The sequence below is a fragment of the Fundulus heteroclitus genome, chromosome 19 (assembly GCF_011125445.2).
Source record: "Fundulus heteroclitus isolate FHET01 chromosome 19, MU-UCD_Fhet_4.1, whole genome shotgun sequence".
In the NCBI taxonomy this organism is placed as follows: domain Eukaryota; kingdom Metazoa; phylum Chordata; class Actinopteri; order Cyprinodontiformes; family Fundulidae; genus Fundulus; species Fundulus heteroclitus.
The window spans coordinates 7752866-7774494 of NC_046379.1; the positions used below are offsets into that span (position 1 = coordinate 7752866).

The 21629-nt window shown below is 41.4% G+C and overlaps 1 protein-coding gene across 1 annotated transcript; it reads left to right on the plus strand.

Moving 5' to 3' along the window:
- The first annotated feature begins 503 nt into the window (after window positions 1-503).
- daam1a (dishevelled associated activator of morphogenesis 1a) lies at window positions 504-21316 on the plus strand. Its single transcript, XM_036151125.1, has 26 exons — window positions 504-873; window positions 2264-2452; window positions 2535-2624; window positions 4878-4949; window positions 5077-5168; window positions 5252-5471; window positions 6471-6584; window positions 9442-9552; window positions 9626-9729; window positions 9800-9866; window positions 9952-10069; window positions 10167-10305; window positions 11348-11406; window positions 11493-11680; window positions 11796-12053; window positions 14300-14407; window positions 14506-14600; window positions 15206-15290; window positions 15423-15529; window positions 16151-16239; window positions 16321-16489; window positions 16625-16732; window positions 16827-16887; window positions 16971-17105; window positions 19223-19393; window positions 19524-21316. Exons 2-26 carry the CDS (start codon window positions 2282-2284, stop codon window positions 19734-19736), a joined length of 3144 nt encoding a protein of 1047 aa, XP_036007018.1. The 5' UTR covers window positions 504-873; window positions 2264-2281; the 3' UTR covers window positions 19737-21316.
- The last annotated feature ends 313 nt before the right edge of the window (window positions 21317-21629 follow it).

Sequence of the window (21629 nt, forward strand, 5' to 3'; positions counted from 1 at the left end):
CAAAGCAGCTTTTCCTCTTGCACGATCACACAACTGCTGCACTGGAATGTCACCCAGCTTCATTACGCACAACACACACATTTTACAGCTATTTTTAGCAGCAGGAGATCTGAATTTACCTTTTTTTTTTGAGAAATATATATATATATATAACTCTAAGAAAGAAACATTTTCAGTTACAGTTTGGTTTGTGATAAATTAGTTCTTGAACAACATCTGGAACCTCTTTGGAGACAAGTTCCAGTTCAACCAGAACGGCTCTGGAGGATGTTCAGCTGTCCTGCTGATCTGAATCATCAGGATCAGATAAATTACCACACACCGAGCCTCACCCTCCTCCCTCTGCAGGGGTGAGGCGAGGATGGGTGTTACTGCAGCTGCAGGAATGCAGTCGTGTGTGTTTTGAGCTCCTGCTGCAGCTGTGAGTCAGTTCTTCGCCTGCTGGACCGTGCGCGCTCACACACACACACACACACACACACACACACACACACACACACACACACACACACACACACACACACACACACACACACCCTGTCGCGGTAACATCAGGTAAATGAGAAGTGACTGGGAGGACGGGCGAGGGAACAGACGCTACTGCAGTTCTGCAGGTTTCTGTGAAACTGGACAATCAGCTCAGAAGTGGAGTCACTTCACTTGTGGAGAGTCACTTTTGAACTTTCACTCAGAGTTACGGCTTCTTGGACATCAGTCTGCCGGATATTTGGACCTTTCCTTATAATTTGGAACATGTGAGGAGGTTTTCTATGCCATGTTGGATCGGAGACAGCAGTTTGAGGGGAAAGTAAACAATCAGACCACAGCTGGAAAATGACTTCACACCCGGTGACATAAGTGAGGATCACAAAGGTAAGGGACTCACACATCATCCCCTCAATAAAAATACAGGGATCGTACCGAGCCTGGGATTTTATCTCGACACACCAGTGTGTTTCTTACTCATGTATGACATCTAAAACAGACCACACTGCCTGCTGGTCTGAACACAGAGGTCAATGACCTGTAGGTGAAACTCAGATGTTTCAGAGTTTTATAAACTTTGGAGTCACAGGGTCTCCATGTGAAATGTAGTTTGGCGTTTCATTAAAATCAGTGGATGGTTCAGCATCAAATCCGGCTTTTAACCACTTTATCAGTTTCCAGGCCTTTTAAAAAGATCATCAGTCTTAACGTTTATTTGTTTAGCACCAATTTAACTACAGAGATGTTCATGTTAAGCAGATTAAAACCTACTCATCCATCAGTTTTTCTGTCTGATCATCCATTGCAGGTGTCTGGCAATCCAAATCAAGCTACATTCACAGTACACTACGGTTTAGTCCTGTTAAATTAATAAATGAAACATATTGCAGGTGAGAGGAGTTAAATAGCTGATGTTGTTGACAGAAAGTGCACGAAGACGGCAGAGTGAGAGTTGGTTCTAATCATCCACATTTGATGCTATCGTCATTGGGAGATTACAAGATGTCTGTTAAGGAGCTGGTTTAACCAAGGAGCAGAAATACTTAGACAGATGGACTGAAGTCAGAAAGAGAACCAGGCGAATCACAGTCCAACTAGTTGAATGGGTGGTGAGACTGACAACAGGTCAGTCTGAGACCAGGCAAACCAGAAATGGATCCGCGAATCCATGTCCAACTGAGACCAGACCGACGAGGAGAACCAGAGTAAAACTTGGACCAGGCAAATCTTAGTCAGACCAAAACCAGGTCAAATTGAGACCAAACAAACTGGACTAAGACTCAGACAAGGTGAAGTAAAGTAAAAGTCAGATTCTCATGAGTAAGGACGGTTTTGCTATTGTCTAAATGTTTGAAGTCCACTGCAGTTAAATTACACAGTTAACTGTGGGATTCCCCGGGGTTAGTTTACTATGATCTCATATTTTTATGTCCAACAGACATCACTCTATATACATTTCAAAATTTCCATTTTTTTTTTTTATTTGAGGTAAAATAGTAAATTGAAGCTTTAGAGAAGTTCTTCAGAGAGCGAACCGGCTGTAGGGCACCTAGAACAGATCCGAGTTTAAGAACCTTTTCTGTTTTAAAGGCATTTCAGCTAGTTTGATCAGACAGAAACAAGTATGGCATAAAAAAAAGCCCACATCAGTAAATAAACCGAAAACAAATAAAGCACACAGAGGTACATATGAATAAAGCATCTGAGAGCCACAGGATGTCAACAACAAGTTGGTGGCATTTGGTTTGATGGTGTCTACGTGTTTCTTTCTCTCCAGACGATACGTGTCATAACCATGACGTCCACGGGGAAACAGCCTCGGGGCCTCGCCGCTCTGTTTCCGTGCTGCTACAGAGAAAGTGACCAACCGGAAATCACCTACTGCCATGAAAACGTCATGCAGATGGAGCCCACCATACCCATGCCCCCCCTCCAGGAGCTCGACGCCAAGTTCACCGAAGTGGTGGTGCGTTCAGGACCACGGTTTTCTGTCAGTACTCTGCACATACTTTCAGACAGTAACCCCTCCGTTTCCGTGTTCCCTGCAGGATGAACTTGGGCTCCCAGAGCAGCAAAGAGCGGCAATGTTTGCTATGCCAGCAGAAAAGAAGTGGCAGATTTACTGCAGTAGGAAAATGGTAAGAAACTTTACTAAAAGTCCGTCGCAGCTAAAGTCTGTTTTGTGTTCAACAACATTTACCTGTGATAGTGTAACTGTTAGCTGAATTCTCAGGTATGAACGCGGCATTTGTGCGTTCACCAACACACGAGAATCCATCTCGTCCCAAAACAGGTTGGGCCAATCACGTTGCAGTATTATGGTTTAAGGCGGGACATACAGCTGTGACTAAAGAGCTGCCGAGCCCATGGGCAAACCAAAATGAGCAAGGCAGCATAGGAGGAACACATCTGTTTTGTCAGAATCCACGTATTGACTAGCTTAACATGTTGTGGTTTCTCATGGCGCCTGCTGCTTACGACATCTTCGTTTTATACTGTGATTTCCTAAAACCAATCTTCTGCAGGCGGGCACTAGATGTCGCTTCGACCAATCAGCTCGGAAGGTTTTGCTGAATGTCCCTTCTTTCCCTGAACGGATTTGATCGGACCATACCCAGATCGATAATGTGCAGCTCAATTTAAGCTCATTAAGGACTAACAAGTGACAACCACCTGATCTCACTCATCGCCAACGGTTCTGTTCAGGCTCTCTTCTAATTAAAGCAATATCTTCCCATTTTGTAGGGGTAAAAAAAAAAAAAGAATAAGGCAGATCCAGATGTTTCTTTCCACACCTCATGGAAATGGAGGTCATGTTAGTTTTGGTAATTTTGTGCGGCCCAGCATAGCCCACGGTGCTCATCAACGTCCCTTTGGGCTTCTGGGGTTTTGGTTCCCCTGGCGTCTGCCTCGGTGCTCTGGGGGGAGGGTTTTTGGCTCTTCACCACCACTATTGAGCATTTTTCTTATGGATGAACCTTACATGCACGGGCACACCCTTGCGGACACCTGCGGATGCTTGGATCCAGGTGCTTACAGACTCACTTCAATACAGAAAACCCCTCTTATGATCTTCGGCTGTCACTTTATGCATGTCGTGTTGATTAACACTGTAAATACTTTGGTGATGGTATCAGGGCGTTGCTTGATTGTATCTGTGATACTTTATCAGCAGGTTGTGCTGTTCTTTTTACCTCTCTTTGCAGGTGAAGAAGCAGACTGAGGCTGCTGCATCATTTTCTCCCTTTTCTCTCCTCTTTCTTTCATCTTTTCTCCCTTTTGTTCTTTCTTTTCTACCTTCTTGTTTTAGTGTCCATATAACATGAAATATTTCCTGCATAAATTATAATAAAACTTCTTGCACGTATAAATCAAGTGGAGCACTACGGTGAAAGCGCACGGCTCCGCTTGTGAAAGTAAAATCTCTTGGGCTCTTTATGGCATTAAGACAACAATTCTTATTGCCAGACAGGACACTATTAAAAATAAATAAAACAGCCCCCTCAGAATGATGCTACTTGACATTTGTTAAGGTTCTTAGGTTAAAAGACCCACCTACTGTAGAATCCTCCTAAAATCCAAATCAGCTTGTTGGTTTTAGAGCTTGGGCTTCTCTTTCGGTTGCCTCCTGTCTGTTCATGGCTCTGCAAAAGTGACTTTAATGAGGACTGACACTCCTGTTTTAGCAGTTTTTAACTAATGGCTGGCTTGAGGCCTGGTGGATTCATGGACGTTCAGGAACATTTAAATAATTTTCCTTTCGTTTGCACACTATCCATGTGCCACCACCACACCCTACAAATCCTTTTTAAAGTGGAGAGAAGCAATCAGATGCACTCAGTCATGATCACTATCCAGAAGGTTTTAGACAATGGTCTTGTCTAGGTAAAACACTTTCTATAACCATAAGTAGCACTCAGTAAAAGATTTAGACCCATTTATTGATATGTTTGAGCCTGGATGGATACTTATGACCCTGTGTAACTTACAGAAAATCCACAAAACATTCAAACTTGTTTTTAAAATGCATTTAAGTTTTATCTGTTAGACTCATTCAGCTCTGGTTAAAAGAAAACATTTTAAAAGACCAAACTTGTCAAATCTATGCCATTGATGCATGTACGGAAAGTATTGACCGGGGGTATAGTCCAGCCTAGAGGTAAGAAATTTACAGACCAGTGTGACTGCATCACGCTTGTATGTTACTGATTCTAGCTATGCTGTCTAGCTGGGAGAACAATGTCCTACACTTCATGCCAGTTGAATATAGAAGATTCAAAGGACACCGCCTGGTCAATGATGACACCACAGCCGGTTTTATGTGAAAACTAGTCCAGGGTTAGAGTATATGCTGATGACTGGTTTGTGTGTTTGTATTGTGTGTTTTTCAGGAAGCAGACGAGGAAAAAGCAGCAACAAGCTACCCTCAATTCTACATCAACCAGCTCAACACAATGGCCATTGTGAGTTATCTGAGAACGTTTTAACCATCGTCGATCAACTAAAGAAGGATGTAATATTCACTTTGAGGAGGCAGAAACATCAGCAGGATGTCTGTTTGAAATGCCGGGGCGTTGTGTGTTTCTTCAGATGAAGCCTGTGTTGGCGTTGGATGAAGAAGAACAATCCAGGCTGAAGAATGTCAATGGTCTGAAAACAGCTCTGCGGACTCAGCCAATAAGGTGCACCTTCTCAGTCAAAGAGATGAACATCCTGCTGACCTCCAGAGAGTTTCAGATTAACTGCTGTCACTGACCTCCTGCAGATTCGTGACCGGCTTCCTTGAGCAAGATGGCCTCTCCTGCATTCTAAACTTCCTTAAGTCCATGGACTATGAGACGGTCGAATCCCCGGTCCACACATCGCTGATTGGCTGCATCAAGGCCCTGATGAACAGCTCTGAGGGCAGAACCCACGTCTTGGAACACCCAGAGAGCATCAACATCATTGCTCAAAGTCTAGTTGCGGAAAACATCAAAACCAAGGTGAGTGGATGGACCATTTGCAGCCTCATAGACATAGTTATAACTATAACAGCTGTTTCTGTGGAGAGAATAATGCTGTGCTGGTATAGCAATGTTAAACTACATTAATGCGCATAGATTAGAGATGAAAGTATCTGTTGCAATTGAATGTGTTGTGGTTGGCTCATTCATGGGAGAGACAGATTTAGTTTAGTTTCAGTTCCCACAGTCCTTGCTCCCTACTCAGCTGATGAGAATTTTTTGGCACAAACACACATTGTTCTGACTGGGTCATAAAAGCAGGACAGGTAAGGAACTTCCTGTTTCACCCACTTAACACCGTGTATGTTTCCTGCTTCAACAGAAACATTGTGACATGTTTTCTCACCAGATATTTGACTTTCTGGAATAAATCCACAGACATATAGCCTACCTAAAGACATGTGAAACAGGATAGAGTGGAGAAGGCATACTAAATCTAAAGTATAACAACTCCACAAGGGTTTTCCCAATAGCTCACTGAGTGTTTACGCACCAAACTAAGGACTCAGGACAACACCTGACCCCTCCCTTCCCAGAGCGCCCAAACATACACCAGAACAAACCTGTAAAATCCTGATGTTGTTTGATTTCCAGGGCCAAAACCTCCATGGGAATTTCAACTATGCACTCAAAGTTTGCTCTTGAAATCTACTCACCCGTATGAACACAAAAGTCAGATGCAAGTTTCACCACTTCATGCCAGCTGGCAGATAAATCAGAGAAAACAAGTATGCTAAAGTTTCCCCAGAAAGCGAAGGATGTTCATGGAAATGAAGCAGAGATCATCCCAACATATAAAAATCATTTAATTATAGACTGAATATCAATAAAAAAAAACTGGAGTCTCAAATTTCTGTCGCAGCTTTCCCAGTCCAACTTTTGTGTCGATAAAACAATTAGTTTTATTTTAGCTGTTTTCCTTCAATAAACCTCTCTCTCTCCTATTTGAAGACTGATTGTTTGTCTCTGTATCCTCAGGTGGCAGTCTTGGAGATCCTCGGTGCTGTGTGTCTGGTTCCAGGAGGCCATAAGAAAGTCCTGGAGTCCATGCTGCACTACCAGACCTTTGCCTCAGAGAGGACTCGCTTCCAGGTCGGTTTTAGGTTCTGCCTTGTATCAAAACCAAAACTTGCCTGTTTTCAGGACTGGAAACAGGAACTAAATGTAGATGTGTTTAGATGTTTCTGTTAGACAAAAACAAACACACACACACACACACACACGCATATATATATATAAACTCAAGGTTTCCTGTAGTTTCTGCAGGTCTGTGGGACGCAGATATGAAAGTCAGATTTACAAACATATTTCAGCAATCTCTAAACTGTGGGTGTGAGTTCAGAGTCCAGATTAAGAGTTTTTATTTGATCAGCCTCCTGTTGCACGCACAGGAATTCGACTTTTTTACTCACACCACCTGAAGGCATTAAAACGATGCAAGCACTGAGTAAACACATCTACAGTAGATGTGAAATTACAGCATTTAAGATGAAGGTTCGGTACCTTGCTAGAGGGTAGAGATGGCGTAAGGCTCACAATTTTTGAAAGGGCCCATCATCTTTGATTTTTACACCATAAAACATGAAGAGCGAGCTATGTATACAACTGAAAATTACAGAAAACAAGAAACCCAGACAGTCTTCTAATTTTCTATAAGATTTATGTCTGGGGGGCCGAGAGGGCATTGATAGAGAGTAGATTTTATCTGGTGAACTACTTTTGTGTTGATCTAGACATGTTGGGATCATTGGCCGACTAAAAAACGGCCGCCAATTCATTATTGGACCTTTTTTTTCTTCACCTTACACCCACGTGTTGTGGTTGTTGCTGAAAAGCTCTATCTTCATCTCATTTACCCAAAGCACCAGATTCCCGCAGCGTTAAATAATATCTACATGCTTATGTTTGTGGTTGTAGGACAGACAAACATTTTTTCATTGCATGCCTATAAAACAATATGTAGCTAGCCTCCAGTCGTTGCTTTGAAGACATGTTGACTGTTTACCTTTATGGTAACAACATAAACTTATAAGTCCTCTTCCAGTATAGGTTCTTACAGACCTAGTAGTTATAAAATTCATTAATATTGCTCTGTGAGACGATATACTCTAATCTGCCTTACTAGAATAATGTGTTTTCCTATCTTTCCTAATTTGATGAGTGGCTAAGAGAAATAGGTTTCTGGGTCGCATTGTGTTTTTACCCCATGGAAACAGGAAGCAAAAAAACGTTTATAAAAACTTTTTTTGCAACATTTTAAGGGGATTGGTACCGACATCTGTGCCGCAACTGATCAGTTCAGCATAAAGGTGGGAATCTTTTAGACCTTGCAGTCTGACGTTGCTTTTACCGCATCTTATAGCTCTTGTCTATGATCATACAGTGAAAGGCTACCTGTTTAGCAGCATTTCACCACAAGAAGTATGTTGATGATATGTGAAAGATAAAACCACGGCAGATTAGAAAACAACCTGCGCAACCTGACAGGAACTGCCCTTAGCAGATTGTCTGATAGATAACCGTAAATGACAGAAAGCAACAAGTGACGTGAGAACAAGATTTCTCAGAGTTAGATATGACACCTCAACTCAAGATTATGAGTTGAATCACATGGAGCCAGTAACCAGTGACATCAAGAGTTTTATTTCTATTAAACCTCATATTTATTAATTCACTAATAAACTAAGCAAAGAAACATACACGCAGATATAAATGCTTATGGTATAAAGACAGACAATTTCTTATTAATGTACAACTAACCAACTGAGAAAAAGTATAACTAACAAATGAAAGTTTAAAATATTATATGCTCTGTTTTATTAATCTTTGAAGGTTACAGGACGTGACGTGCTAACTTTTAAAGTGAAAACATTGTTTAAATCAGAGAATGCTACCTATCATTACCTAATCTACCAAACCTACATACCTAACGTCTGTGTGTTGAACAAACACCACCCTCTATCCATCAGCTATCTATCTGTTCACTTTCTACACTGAGGAGGCACGCAATTCAGATTAGTGTGAATTAACTGATGAGATAACAGTAGTATGTTTGATAACTATACAAATACTTAACCAATGGTGTTTCTGTTTTCCTGCTTTGGGTTATTACAAATATAGAACCCAGGTAAAGAAATGCATTCCTTTGTTCTATGAATTAATCTTGGCTGGTCATTGCCTGAGAGGCAGGGTATCTTGAACCATGCATGCACTCACTCCCTTTAGAGCGATTTAATTAAGTGGACTGTGGGTATAAGCCGGAGTACCGGGAGAAAAACCACGCATACACAAGGAGAACATCAAAACTCCACGCAGAAAGACCTCAGATCTGAATTTGAACCCAAGACCGTCTTACCGTAAGCCAACAGCGCTAACAACTGAGTGATAGTGCACCTCCAGAACCAAGCACCTTTTAATTATAAAATACTTTTCACACAATCCAAACGTAATAAAAACAAGCACATAACCTAAATGACAACTTCAAACAAAAAAACAAATCACGCACATACACCTTCTATACACACAGCCTTCCAAAAGCATTTACGCTCCTTGAATGTTTTCACATCACACATGTAAACTTTAACAGTGTATTTTATAGAGAATTTATGTGAAAGGCCAACACAAACCAGGGCATAATCCTGATGGGGAAGAAATATATTATTCATTTATAGATATTTGCTGAAGGGTTGTACTCTTTGCAATTAAAAACAGAAAATAATGTTTTTTAAATAAAGACGTTTGCTTTGACTGTACTGAGGGTCCTACAAGGCCATTTGGAGTGACCTGGAGACAAGACAGTTAAAGTGGACTAAAGTTTGGTTACACTACAACAATTTCACTGTGGTTTTCTGAAGAGGGCCATGAAGAAGAACATTTCATTAATGGATCTAATAAAAGCCTGGATTAGTGTTTTAAAGATACCCTTATTTGACATGTTTTCTGTGTACAGAACCTGATGATGGACCTGGACCGGTCCACAGGTCGCAACAGGGACGATGTCAGCCTGAAGACGGCCATCATGTTCTTCGTCAATGCTGTACTCAGTCAGGGAGCAGGAGAGGTAAAAATGGTTTCGTCTCTCCGATCTTTGTTTGGGTCATCCCCTTTATGTCTTCTACTAAATCTGATTTCAGACCAGTCTGGAGTTCCGGATCCATCTGCGTTATGAATTTCTGATGTTGGGTATCCAGCCAATCATGGACAAGCTTCGGTCCCATGAAAACATCACCCTGGACAGGTAGATCAGATGTTCGCCTCCCAGACTGTGTCGGTGTTGGTTCTTTGACTCTAATCGGCTGTTTTTTCAGGCACATAGACTTTTTTGAGCTGCTGAGAAACGAAGATGAGCTTCAGATGTCTAAACGCTTCGATGGCGTGAGTAACTGTTACATTTTTACAGTTCAGATAAGAAATTCACACAGAATCAGTCAGATGTTGAAAATCCGATGTTCTGTCTCAGATCCACATCAACACCAAGAGTGCAAACCAGATGTTTGATGCGATCAAGGGTAAACTAAGCCATACTGAAGCTTACCCTCACTTGCTGTCTGCTCTCCAGCACTGTCTCATGATGCCATGTAAGACCATATCTTCATCTTCACACTATCTTTCTATCTCTCTATCTCTGCCTAAAAGGCACATCATTTCAACGTCTCGACTCCTTTTTACATGCAGACAATAGGAACAGGACAATGCTTCAGTACTGGGTGCTATTGGACCGGATCATTCAGCAGCTGGTTCTGCAAACAGATAAAGGGGAAGACCCAGATGTGGCCCCGCTGGAGGATTTCAATGTAAAGAATATTGTGCGCATGTGAGTTCGGACATTCAAACTGTTGTTAAATTTAAGGGAAAAGCTGAAAACACAAGAGAAAATGCTGAAAAGTTGTGTGATTCAATTCCTTTTGGTTTTCCACAGAATTGACACTATTTACCATGCTGAAGTTTCTTAATATTGTAGCATATGCTAACGAGCTAGCCTTAGCTCAAATTCTAACAATAAATACGCTAAGCATCTGTATTTGTCATTACAACTTTGTACATCAGTCGGGTAGTTAATATGATTATATTTGGTTGTTGGATAATACTAGCATGTTACCTATAAATGTATTCTAGGCTAACAGCATTTTATTTTCTGTCAGTAGCTAAAATGGTAACATTAGCTCCTCAGCTAACAAAAGCTAATAATAGCCTATATATAAAAAGCTATTTATTTGCTGTCATTAGCTATAATGCTAACAATTTCTGACAATCGTATTAAGTAACATTAACTAACCTTTCTATTTCGCTTATATGCTGTAATTGCCCAGAGCAGTCAAGTCTAATGCATGTGGGACACGCATTTTTCACACACACTCACGCCACGCATGACATCTCTCACGCAGAAAAATAGTGAAGCCCGTATGGGCTGCAAGCGATCCGTTCACTGTACTGTCCTTCAGAGCTCAGTCCAATCCCCGCCCTCTGTGGAGCTGCTTCAGAAGTTTTTTCATAACTCCTGCTAGTGTGGACATGGTCAGTCCTTGGTTAAGGCCCATTATTTGGTTGAAACCCACTAACACTAATCTAACATGCATCTAATAATCTAATCATGCATTCAAATCACATTAGTGTCACAGCCACAACAATACAGAAAGTGATCAGGATCCTTTTTTACAGTGAGAAGTTGTTTGAGTTAATGTCTGACATCAAATTGTTGCTTCCAAGTTTTGATGATATGTTTTGGTCATTGATGTCAAACAGATGTTCCTTTATTTCTTCGCTGTTATCCAGTCTACAGAGATCAGCATTGATGGCATCCCGCTTAAAGAAGAAAATCACTACTCGTCTGAAGTTTTCTTTGTGTGTTTTAACAGGCTGGTAAAGGAAAACGAGGTTAACCAGTGGAAGGAACAAGCAGATCAAATGCGAAAAGGTAAAACCAAACACTAACCCACGTTTGCATTTTAACTGCGAGTCTCAACCGATGTCATAAATTCAAACTGTGTGTCACCTTCTCAGAGCATCAGAAGCTGCAGCAACGCTTGGAGAAGAAAGAGAATGAGTGTGAAGTCAAGAATAAGGAGAAAGAAGACATTATGGAGACTCTGAACAAGATGAAAAACAAGTTAGAGAAAGAGCGCAACGAGCACACACAAGCTAAACAACAAGTGGTGGAATTGACTGCTCGTCTGCAGCAGCTCAGTTCTGTAAGCTCACACTTTTAAACCGACTTGAATAATCTTTCTACCTCTGTAGAAACTCTGTTCTGTGTCTTCATATTTTTCATACTTTGGCTCAGATGAAGCTCTTCTCTCCCCTTAGAGCTCAGGTGTTCCAGGAGGACCTCCAATCACCTCTGGTGGTTTTCTTTCATCTGTTTCAACCCCTGGTTCTCCTGCTCCTCCACCACTGCCTCCTCCGGGAGGTCCCCCTGCCTTTGGAGTAGCCCCTCCTCCTCCGCCTCCTCCTCCACCTCCTCCTCCTCCTCCAGGACTTGCTTTGGGGGTGACAGAAAAGAAGAAAAACATCCCCCAGCCGTCCAGCCCACTGAAGTCCTTCAACTGGAGCAAACTACCAGAGGTAAACTTAACTTCCTTCTGGATTTCTGTTTAATTCAGTGTACAGGTTTGTCTGCTCTGACCTGAGTCTCCAAAGCCCACAAAGACGGTCAGTGCCTTTGTTGGCACCGCCTTCCAACTCCTTCCCTTAAGTTTACCCATGCAACTTTTGATGGATAAGTTATCCGTCTATTGTTTTCCACCCACTCCTTAGTAACCTTGTCCAGTTCCTTCTTGGGGATCCAAAGAATTCCCCGGCTAAAAAGGATAGCAAATCCTTCTGGTGAACTATGTCGATGGTAAAAGCAACAGGAGCTGTGAAAAAAGGCCGGAGCAGCTTTGCAGAAGGCGAGGCTTAGACTGAGCTCTGAACGGACAGTGCGGTGAATAGATCACTGTTATTTTTCTGCGTGAAGAATGGCATGTGTGCTTGTGAAGTCAGAAAAATTAGTGTGTCTCATGCTAATTGCGTGAGACTTGACAGCTCTGCAGTGTGATGACACTTGAAATTCTCCACAGGCATTTGAGAGACATCCTCTTGTCTCAGCTATCTAACATTGGTATTGCAGGGTACCAGCTCTACTCGAGCACCCACAGGATAACTGAGCCCCTTATCTAATTAGAGAAGTCCAATCACACTATAGATAAAATTAATTGTGGCTCTTGTATCCAGAATGCAGTTCTTTAATTTAGGATCCATATCTCAATGCTATAGGTAAGGTTAGAATCGAGACAGACTGGTTAATCGTGAGCTTTCCATTATGGCCCAGATCTTTTTTTGAACACAACAGATCACTGCCTACATTACTTGAGATGAAGCACCAATATGTCTATTCATCTTCATCTGGCAAGGTCAACATAAGTTGGACTGCAATGTTGATCTAATGATGTTTCAGTTAACTACAACAGTTTAAATAGAACATTCAAAGGCAACTCTAAAGAAGTGGGTTTTGTACCTTGATTTAAATTAACTCAGGGTTTCAGCACTTTTGGTCTTCTGGTTTTAGATAAGTGGAGCATTAGAACTAAATGCTGCTTCTCCATGTTTCATTTTGGTTCTGGTTGTGCAGAAGATATTTGAGCCAGAAGACCTGAGAGATCTGGTGGGTTGATACACTGACAGCAAGTCTATAATGTATTTTGGTACAAAGCTATTGGTGAGAACGCAGGCAGCAGAGTTCATGATTCATGAGCTGTCTGATCATCTTTTTAAGCAGACCCATGAAGACATTGTTTCAGTGATCAATTAGACTGAAAATAAATGCATGGATTAGTTTTTCGAGATCCTGCTGAGACAGTCCTTTAATCCTGGAAACGTTCTTCAGGGGATAGTAGCCCGAGTTTGTAATTGTCTATGTTATTCTGAAGGTGATCAGTGGTTACTTGCTGAAGTTACTGAAGCTGTGTGATAACTCTTGATCGCTACTGCTTTGGTCCAAAAAGGATTACTTCAGTTTTGTTTGTGTTCAGCTGAATTTTGTTTTGGTACATCCATGCATTGATTTCTTATAAGCATTTACTCAGCACTTGAATGGGTTCACCTGCTTACATGGTGATGTAGAGCTGTGTGTCATCTGCATGGTTATGGTAACTTATGTTGTTTGTTTTTTATGATCTAAGCTACAGGGAGCATGTAGATATTGAATAGGAGGGGACCCAGGATGGACCCTTGGGGAACCCCGCATGTGAGACACCCAAATACCTAAACTCCCCCACTCATTTCAGAGGCTGACCACTAATCCAAAAGAAGTAGTCAGGCTTTGTCCGACTGAGAGCAATGACCCTAAAGTCAGGAGACAACTCTGGTCCTGGTTGTTTCACAATCTGCTTTGAACCACTCTATTGCCTGCTGAACAACATGGTCTGAAGATGCCAACACAACCACATGACCCACCAAAATGTCTTGAAATGCTGTCTTTGAACACCAGCAAAACAGGATTTGCTCCAAAAATTAACCCTTTGCTGGGAACAAGCTTCGACTTTATGTAGGTAATACGTCCTAATAAAACACAAAGTGTGTATAAACTTCTGTAAGGCACAGTAGTTGAGCTCCACTCAGGTTGTCATGACATTGTGATGTTCACTACAGTGTCAAGATATTCCTCGAACAGAACCTTTACAAGTTTAGGATGCACACACCTCATCATATTTTTTTTTTATCAAATTCATTGCTAATAAAGATATCTGATGGGTTAAATCTGAGATGAAATGTGTTTAATCAAAGCCCTGGTGATGATTTTTATTTTCTTGTTTGTCTGTTTGGGTCAGACCAAGATAGCAGGAACCATCTGGAAAGACATCGACGATCGGGATGTGTTCAAAGATCTGGATCTGGGGGAGTTTCAGACGACTTTCTCAGCTTACCAGCGTCCTACAGTAACAGAATATGCTCATACCTAACACACAACACCAGTCAGTTTAATACATGCAAACAGAGCTGTTGGTCTCTGACACAGCCGTGTGGGTTTTTACAGAAAGATACTGGAGATGCTGAGTCTGTTAAAAAAGTCAAGGAGCTGTCGGTGATTGATGGCCGCCGAGCGCAGAACTGCAACATCCTGCTGTCACGGTCAGTATCTTGGACTGGGTGTGGATCTGATCCTGGCTCTGTGGGTCTGTTTCTGATTTGGTTTCTCAGTGTGGATCTGGGTCCGTTTTAAGTTGTGGGTCAGTCTTAGAACCTATTTTTAGGTCTGTTTGTGGGTCTGTTGCTTTTCTGGGTTTGTGGGTCAGTGTCAGAATCTGTCAGAGGGTCGTGGTCTGATTTGAGTTTGTTGGTGAGTCTCACTGTTTCTGTATCAGGTTCTAAGTATCTTGGGTTATTCCTAGAACCTTTTTCTGGTTCTTGGCCAGTCCTGGGTCTGCGGGTCCATCTCAGAACCGGTTTCTGGGTCTCTTTGTTGGTCAGCATTAGCTTTAGGCTCTTGGTGGGTCCATCTGAAAACCGGTTTGTGGGTCTTGGCCAGTTCTCCTGAAAGTTGTTCAGTCTTAAAACCTGTTTCTAGTCTTTCCGTCACAGCTGTTCCTCTCTATGAGTTACAAACCAAAATGGAGCTTTATTTCAGTGACATGATTAATCTGATGTTTGGAGGCATCCTGCAAGGATCATGTAAATAATTTCTTTCAGATCTAATTATGGTGTGAAAGATGAATGTTTGGGTTTGTGTGTGACAGACTGAAGATGACCAACGAGGAGATCTGCCAGGCCGTCCTCAGCATGGATGATCAGGAGGAGTTGCCCAAAGACATGTTGGACCAGGTATGAAACAAACAACCTTCCAGGACACGAAGACAAAAGCTTGATTCCAGTCTCTCAGACGTTCTGTATGAAGCAGCTTTAGTGAATCAGATGATGAATGAAACAAAGAGTTTTTCTTGCTGTGTGTTTTAGCTGTTGAGGTTTGTACCTGAGAAGAGTGACGTGGATCTTTTAGAGGAACACAAACACGAGCTGGAGAGGATGGCTCGAGCTGACCGCTTCCTTTATGACATGAGCAGGTATGTAACAACATCCGCACATCTGAAAACAAACACCTACCTCCATGACATATTTCTTTGGGGTGAAAGTTAGCTTGGTGGGGAGTTTTGTGAGCTGACACTGAGAAAAGAACACGGTTTATGGTTCACTGGAAGATGTTCAAACAGCTGTCCATGATAGTGGCATAAAGAAATGGGACCTGGTTAGACCGGACATTATTTTGTACACTATGTGAGTGGTAAAAGAAAAGAGTACTGGGAACCAGAAGAAAGTTTAGCTTTTTGGGGTCTTTCTGTGTGAAGTATAAATGTTTAAATATACTCCAGCTCCCTTTTTGTTTTTTTGTGTTGCCTTGTGATGGACAGGGAGTCCAGGATTCATTGGGTTTCTTGCCCATTGAATGCTGGAGGTAGGCACCAGCCTGCCTTGAACCTGTGAAAATTAAAAGAAACAAGAATGACATTTAGCCATCCCTCCATCCAGTTTTAGCCTCATTATCAAGTCTTTTCACCAGAACTGCTCAAAGATACCAGAACTGTAAAAGCAAACTTTACCTAGTTGGTTTGAAGTAGTTGGATGCTAGTTAGACCAATAGGGGTTGATCCCAGCTGTTTCTTAGATCCTTTCCTCTGCTCTGCCAGAATCAACCACTACCAGCAGAGACTTCAGGCTCTTCACTTCAAGAAGAAATTCACCGACCGAATGGCCGAGGTTACACCAAAAATCAGAGGTAGGAGTTTAGATCTCTCTGAGCCACATGTTTGTGCACCCTCCGTGTTGTCCTCTTCCTCATCGTATTTCTATTTTTCAGCTCTCAGTCTTGCCTCCACGGAGGTGGTTCACAGTCAGGCTCTCCGCCAGCTCCTGCAGGTGGTCCTGGCCCTTGGGAACTACATGAATAAAGGTCAACGAGGAAATGCCTACGGATTCAAAGTCTCTAGCCTCAACAAGATGATTGATACCAAATCCAGCAATGACAGGTATCACTCAAAACTCAGCTAGATAGACAGAAACCAAATCCACGCTTTGGACCTGAATGAGAACAGTTAGCTGGTTTATAATAGATTTTCTGCAGCAGGGGAATGTAAAGCACGACTGACTTGGTGTATTTGTAGAAACATCACTCTGCTGCACTACATGATCACTGTGCTGGAGAAGAAGTTTCCTGCAGCCGCATCTTTCAGCAAGGAGCTGCAGAGCGTTCCAGAAGCTTCTAAAGTCAAGTAAAAGGAGCACATATACCAAAATAAATGTGTTTATGCAATGATATGTTACTGCTTGTTCATTAATAACCCTCCTACTCATCTGTCTTGTCAGCATGACCGAGTTGGAGAAGGAAATCAACACTTTAAGGTCTGGCCTGAAGAGCATTGAGGCGGTAAGGTCAATAAAAGCTTGCAACAACTGTTGGACCTTGTGCGATTGATGTCTACATGAGCATGGTTATGTGCATGTCTGCAGGAGCTGGAGTACCAGCAGACCCAGTCCTCCAAGCGTCCAGTCGATAAGTTTGTTTCTGTGGTCAGTCAGTTCATCACCGTCGCTTCCTTCAGCTTCTCAGATGTGGAAGATCAACTGCGAGAGGCTAAAGACCTGGTGAGTCTCTCATGGTAATGGTCTTAAAGCGTGTCCTGGTGACTGCACTGCAAAAACTGAACTAAAAATAAGTACAATTTTCTTAAAATTAGTGTATCTGTACTTGATTTGAGCAGGTAAATAAGATGGTCTGCCAATGGTAAGATTTTTGCACTTAAAATAGGAACAACTCATCTCCATCGTCTTATTTCAAGTGCAGGATGTCTAATTATCTTATTTTAGGGGTCAAAATACTCATTCCATTGGCAGATAATATCATTTACCTGCTCAAATCAAGGACAAAAACCCATATTTTAAGAACATTTTATTTATTTTAAGGTCTGTTTTTGCAGTGTGTAAGTAAGTAAAGTGTGTTTACAGATAAAGCCATCACAAAGCGCTGTACAGCAAACCAATAAAACAACAATTAAAATCAAATACAAAAAAAAATAAGATAAAATGACAATAAAATAACACAATAAAAATAAACATTCAACAAAAGGCCTGTTTAAGGAAGAAAGTTTTTAATTGCCTTTTAAAACAGTCCACTGAGTCAACTAAACAGCTGTAGAGGTAGATAGTGCCACAGTCTTGGTGCCGTGGACTGAAAGGCTCGATTCCCCTTTTATCTGGTATGTGGTAACCTTGCCTGCAAGCTGAATTCTTGCGTTACTTGTGCGTTCTAAAGCACATGATAATCCATCTTGTCCTGCTCCCATCTCAATTTTTTGGGCCTTAACCATAAACAGGATCGGGCCAATCACGTTGCAGTATTATGGTTTAAGGCGGGAAATACAGCTGCAATGAAAGCATGAGCTGCGGAGCCCACAGCTGAACCAAAATAAACGGCAGCGCAGGAGGACGCACAAGTAGCTTTGTCCAAATCCACAATTTCTTCTTTGAAAGAAGAACAGCAAGAAGGGCCTTGACCAGCGTAAACTTGTTGTGGTTTCTCATAGCGCCTGCTGCTTACAACATTTTCATTTCATAGCCGAGATTTGCTAAAACCAACCTTTGGTAGGCGGGCCCTAAGTGTCGCTTCGCCAAATCAGCGTGGAAGATTTAGTTGAATGTCCCTCCTTTCCCTGAATGGATTGGATGGGAGTAGACCCAGTTTGCTGTGCAGAATGTAGTGTGCTGCACGTTATCAATCTGGGTTGACAGGTTAGGTGCGTGGAACAACTAACAGAATATGAGGCTTCGTTTGTACGGAAACGTACAGTACATGAAGGATTCTAGTCAAATCCAGGCCTACAGCCTTCCGAAATTGAACTACAAAGTTTGCGCTCTCTTCTCTTCGGACATTTTCATTCATTTCTGTGAGGTGGGCTTAGCTTATACATTATGTCATGCAAAGGATGACATTGCAATGCACTGCAAAAAGGTAACTAAAACTAATTAAAAAGTTCTTCAAATGTGTGTATTTTTCCTTGATTTGAGGAGCTAAATAAAACTATATGCCAATGGAATGAGTATTTTTACCCCTAAAATAAGATAATTAGATATCCTGCACTTGAAATAAGATGATGGAGATGAATTGTTTCTGTTTTAAGTGCAAAAATCTTATTCCATTGGCAAATAGTCTTATTTACCTGCTTTAATAAAGGACAAATACACTGATTTCAAGAAAATCTGACTTACATTTAGTTCCCTTTTTGCAGTGTGTCCTGGCACTAAACCAGGACATTGCAATGTCCCTTGCAATGCTGCGAGGGACATTGCAAGGTTCCTATGCTAAAGGGGCCATGAGAGAAAGCATACAGGCTCCGTTTCCTACCTCCTTCATTACTGACTGAACTATTCAGACAGCACTTATCATGGCGACCGCTTCCGCTTTGGCTAAAGACTCCTTACCCAAAAGACGTATTCGAATGGAGCGTGAAACTGTCCAGGAAGGTTCTTCATGTTGTTGTATTAGTCTAGTGTCCTTTGTCTTTTACGTCTTGTGATCCAGATTTTCTTGTAACTTTTTAAAGGGGTCTTGATTATTATCTCATTGAATTTTCTTCCAAAGTTAAATAACTATTCCAGAATAAGAGCCCTAGAACCTCTCCAAAACTTCAGTGTGGTTCAGGAAGCTTTAGTATGCTGTCTGTAGATCACACAACCCCCTCTTGATTTCCCGTTTCCTGCTGAAGTTTGTAAAGGCCCTGACGCACTTTGGGGAGGACCCATCCAACCAGCAGCCAGATGACTTCTTCGGGATCTTCAACAGTTTCCTCTTGGCATACTCTGAAGCCAAGCAGGAAAACGAGGACATTGTCCGACGCCAGGAGGAGGAGAAGAAACGGGCACTCATGGAGGCTCAGGTCAGTAGAGATGATGCTGAGAAGTCTACCTGTTGTTTAGCCGCCGACTGTCACAGGGTCACCTTCCCAGACTCCCTCCTTGCTAATTTGATAAAGTGAAAAGCCATGATGTTTCTGTTTGTCCCTGCAGATGAAGAAAGACCGGGAGCAGAGGATGAAGAAGGCTAAGGCAGTTGAAGAAGAGGAAGGAGGAGAGTTTGATGACCTGGTGTCTGCACTGCGCTCAGGAGAGGTCTTTGAAAAAGACGTGTCCAAACTGAACAAGAAAAAGCAGCGCAAACCCAAAGACACTGGCAGCAGAGCAAGACCAATGTCCAACCTGAACCAGTACCAGGACAGGTAATGACCAGTACTGGTTCACTGGGACTTGAGCTAAACCACTTCTAGGATACCTAGTTCTGGTTCAGTGGAACTGGCACTAAACATCAGGATGACCCATGACCAACACCCGTTCACTGGGACTGGGGATGAACCAGAACCAGTAAAGTTTATATTCAGTATTGATTCACTGGGACTAAAACCAAACGAGTACTAGGAATAGTTTCTGAACAGGAGGAGCTAATTGGGACCAGAACTGATCCAGTACCAGTTGATAACCAACAGCACTGGGACTGGGATGTAATAAGAATCAGGTAAGCCCACTGGGACAGAAACCTGTGAAAACAGCTTTAACCCTGAGAAAATGCTTGATGGCCCAAGTGGCTGAAAGTGAAAGATACAGAAAGTCATCTTGGTTTGTTTGTTTGTTGATTAAAAAACCACCGTTGGCCATTTTTCCTGAAACTCATTTTCTTTACATTTCACCTTTAAACAAACCCAGAAAGAGTTGAAACATTCCCATCATCTCATATTTCTCTGCAGCCTGAAAACACTTTCATCACACAAATAAAGTTTAAAAGATTCAGAAGAGACTAAAGCTGGAGACACGCGATACAATTTTTTGCCGGATCTGGACGCTTGTCGGTTTGTTTGAGGATGCTTGGTGTATTTAGACAAGTTTAATAAACGGATTAAAAGGAGGTTTTGGTGCACCAAAGTCTGCATTTGAGTAAAAATTGTTGGACAGATTTGGTCCTATTTACTATGAAAAGAGAATGTAAAATGTTTGGTTATTAAAAGACAAATACTTTCTCAACATTTTCAATTGTAAGAAGATTTAAAGTTGTCTGTAATATATTTGCAGCTATATTTGCTAATTACAAATAAAAAGTCTCCATCTGCACCAACCACCTGTGTTGGTGGGCTAAACCATTCTTGAATTGCAGTTGGGAGCTGCACAGAATAAGTCCAGGGTTTGCAAATAGACCCCACTTTGGACACCCTTGGATTAGATAATCTGATAAATCCTTTTATGTGGGATTCGTCAGTAGGTGAAGTAATTAGGTAAGTGATCCCCAGTCTTTCAGTCATGAAACTAGAACTAGAAAAGTTGTGTAGTGTGTCCCCAGCTTTAGACCCGCTACTTCACCCGACAGTGAAACAGCTGTTTCTGCTTATTCAGGAGTATGTTTCTTCTTTTTATTTACTATTTATTGTTCGTTAAAGCACTTAGTCATAATTTTTGTGGCTCCGAACCCAGTGCAATCTGAGATGTAAAGAGTGACCTGTTATTCTGAAAGGGATGTGCAATAACAGTTGATTATTAATGCGTATTTATCTGCGATTAATGTAATGAAAAAATATCCCCAAATGGTGATTTTTTGCAACATTAACTAATTTAAATATAGAAAAAAATCATATATTTAAATAATCTGCTGTATATAATCAGTGTTGTATAAATGTGTTGTCCTCAAGTAAGATTTTAAACTTGTTCTTGTAATGATTTACAACTGTTTCTAAAGTTCAACAGTGAACAATAGTAATGTGTATTCTGTTTCTCTATGAATAACTTCCAAAAATAATAAAGTCTGTATGAAATAAAAATGCTTCTGAGTTGTCAGAGAATAATACCGGAGCGTTTGGCTTGCCTAAAATCCCATCTTTGATTTTTGACACACACAGGTAATAATAATTGAACTGAGGTACATCTCAACAAATCAAAATATGATTAAAAAGCTTTATTGTTTACAAAACTATATTTACAAAGTTAAACATACTATATAGATTAATGTAATGATATATTTCAAATGTTTATTCCTTTTAATTTTGCTGATTGTCTTATCGTATAATCTGATTGAATTTGACTTTTGAAAGTGCCGTGACATGACATGTTTCATGAATTGGCGATATATAAATG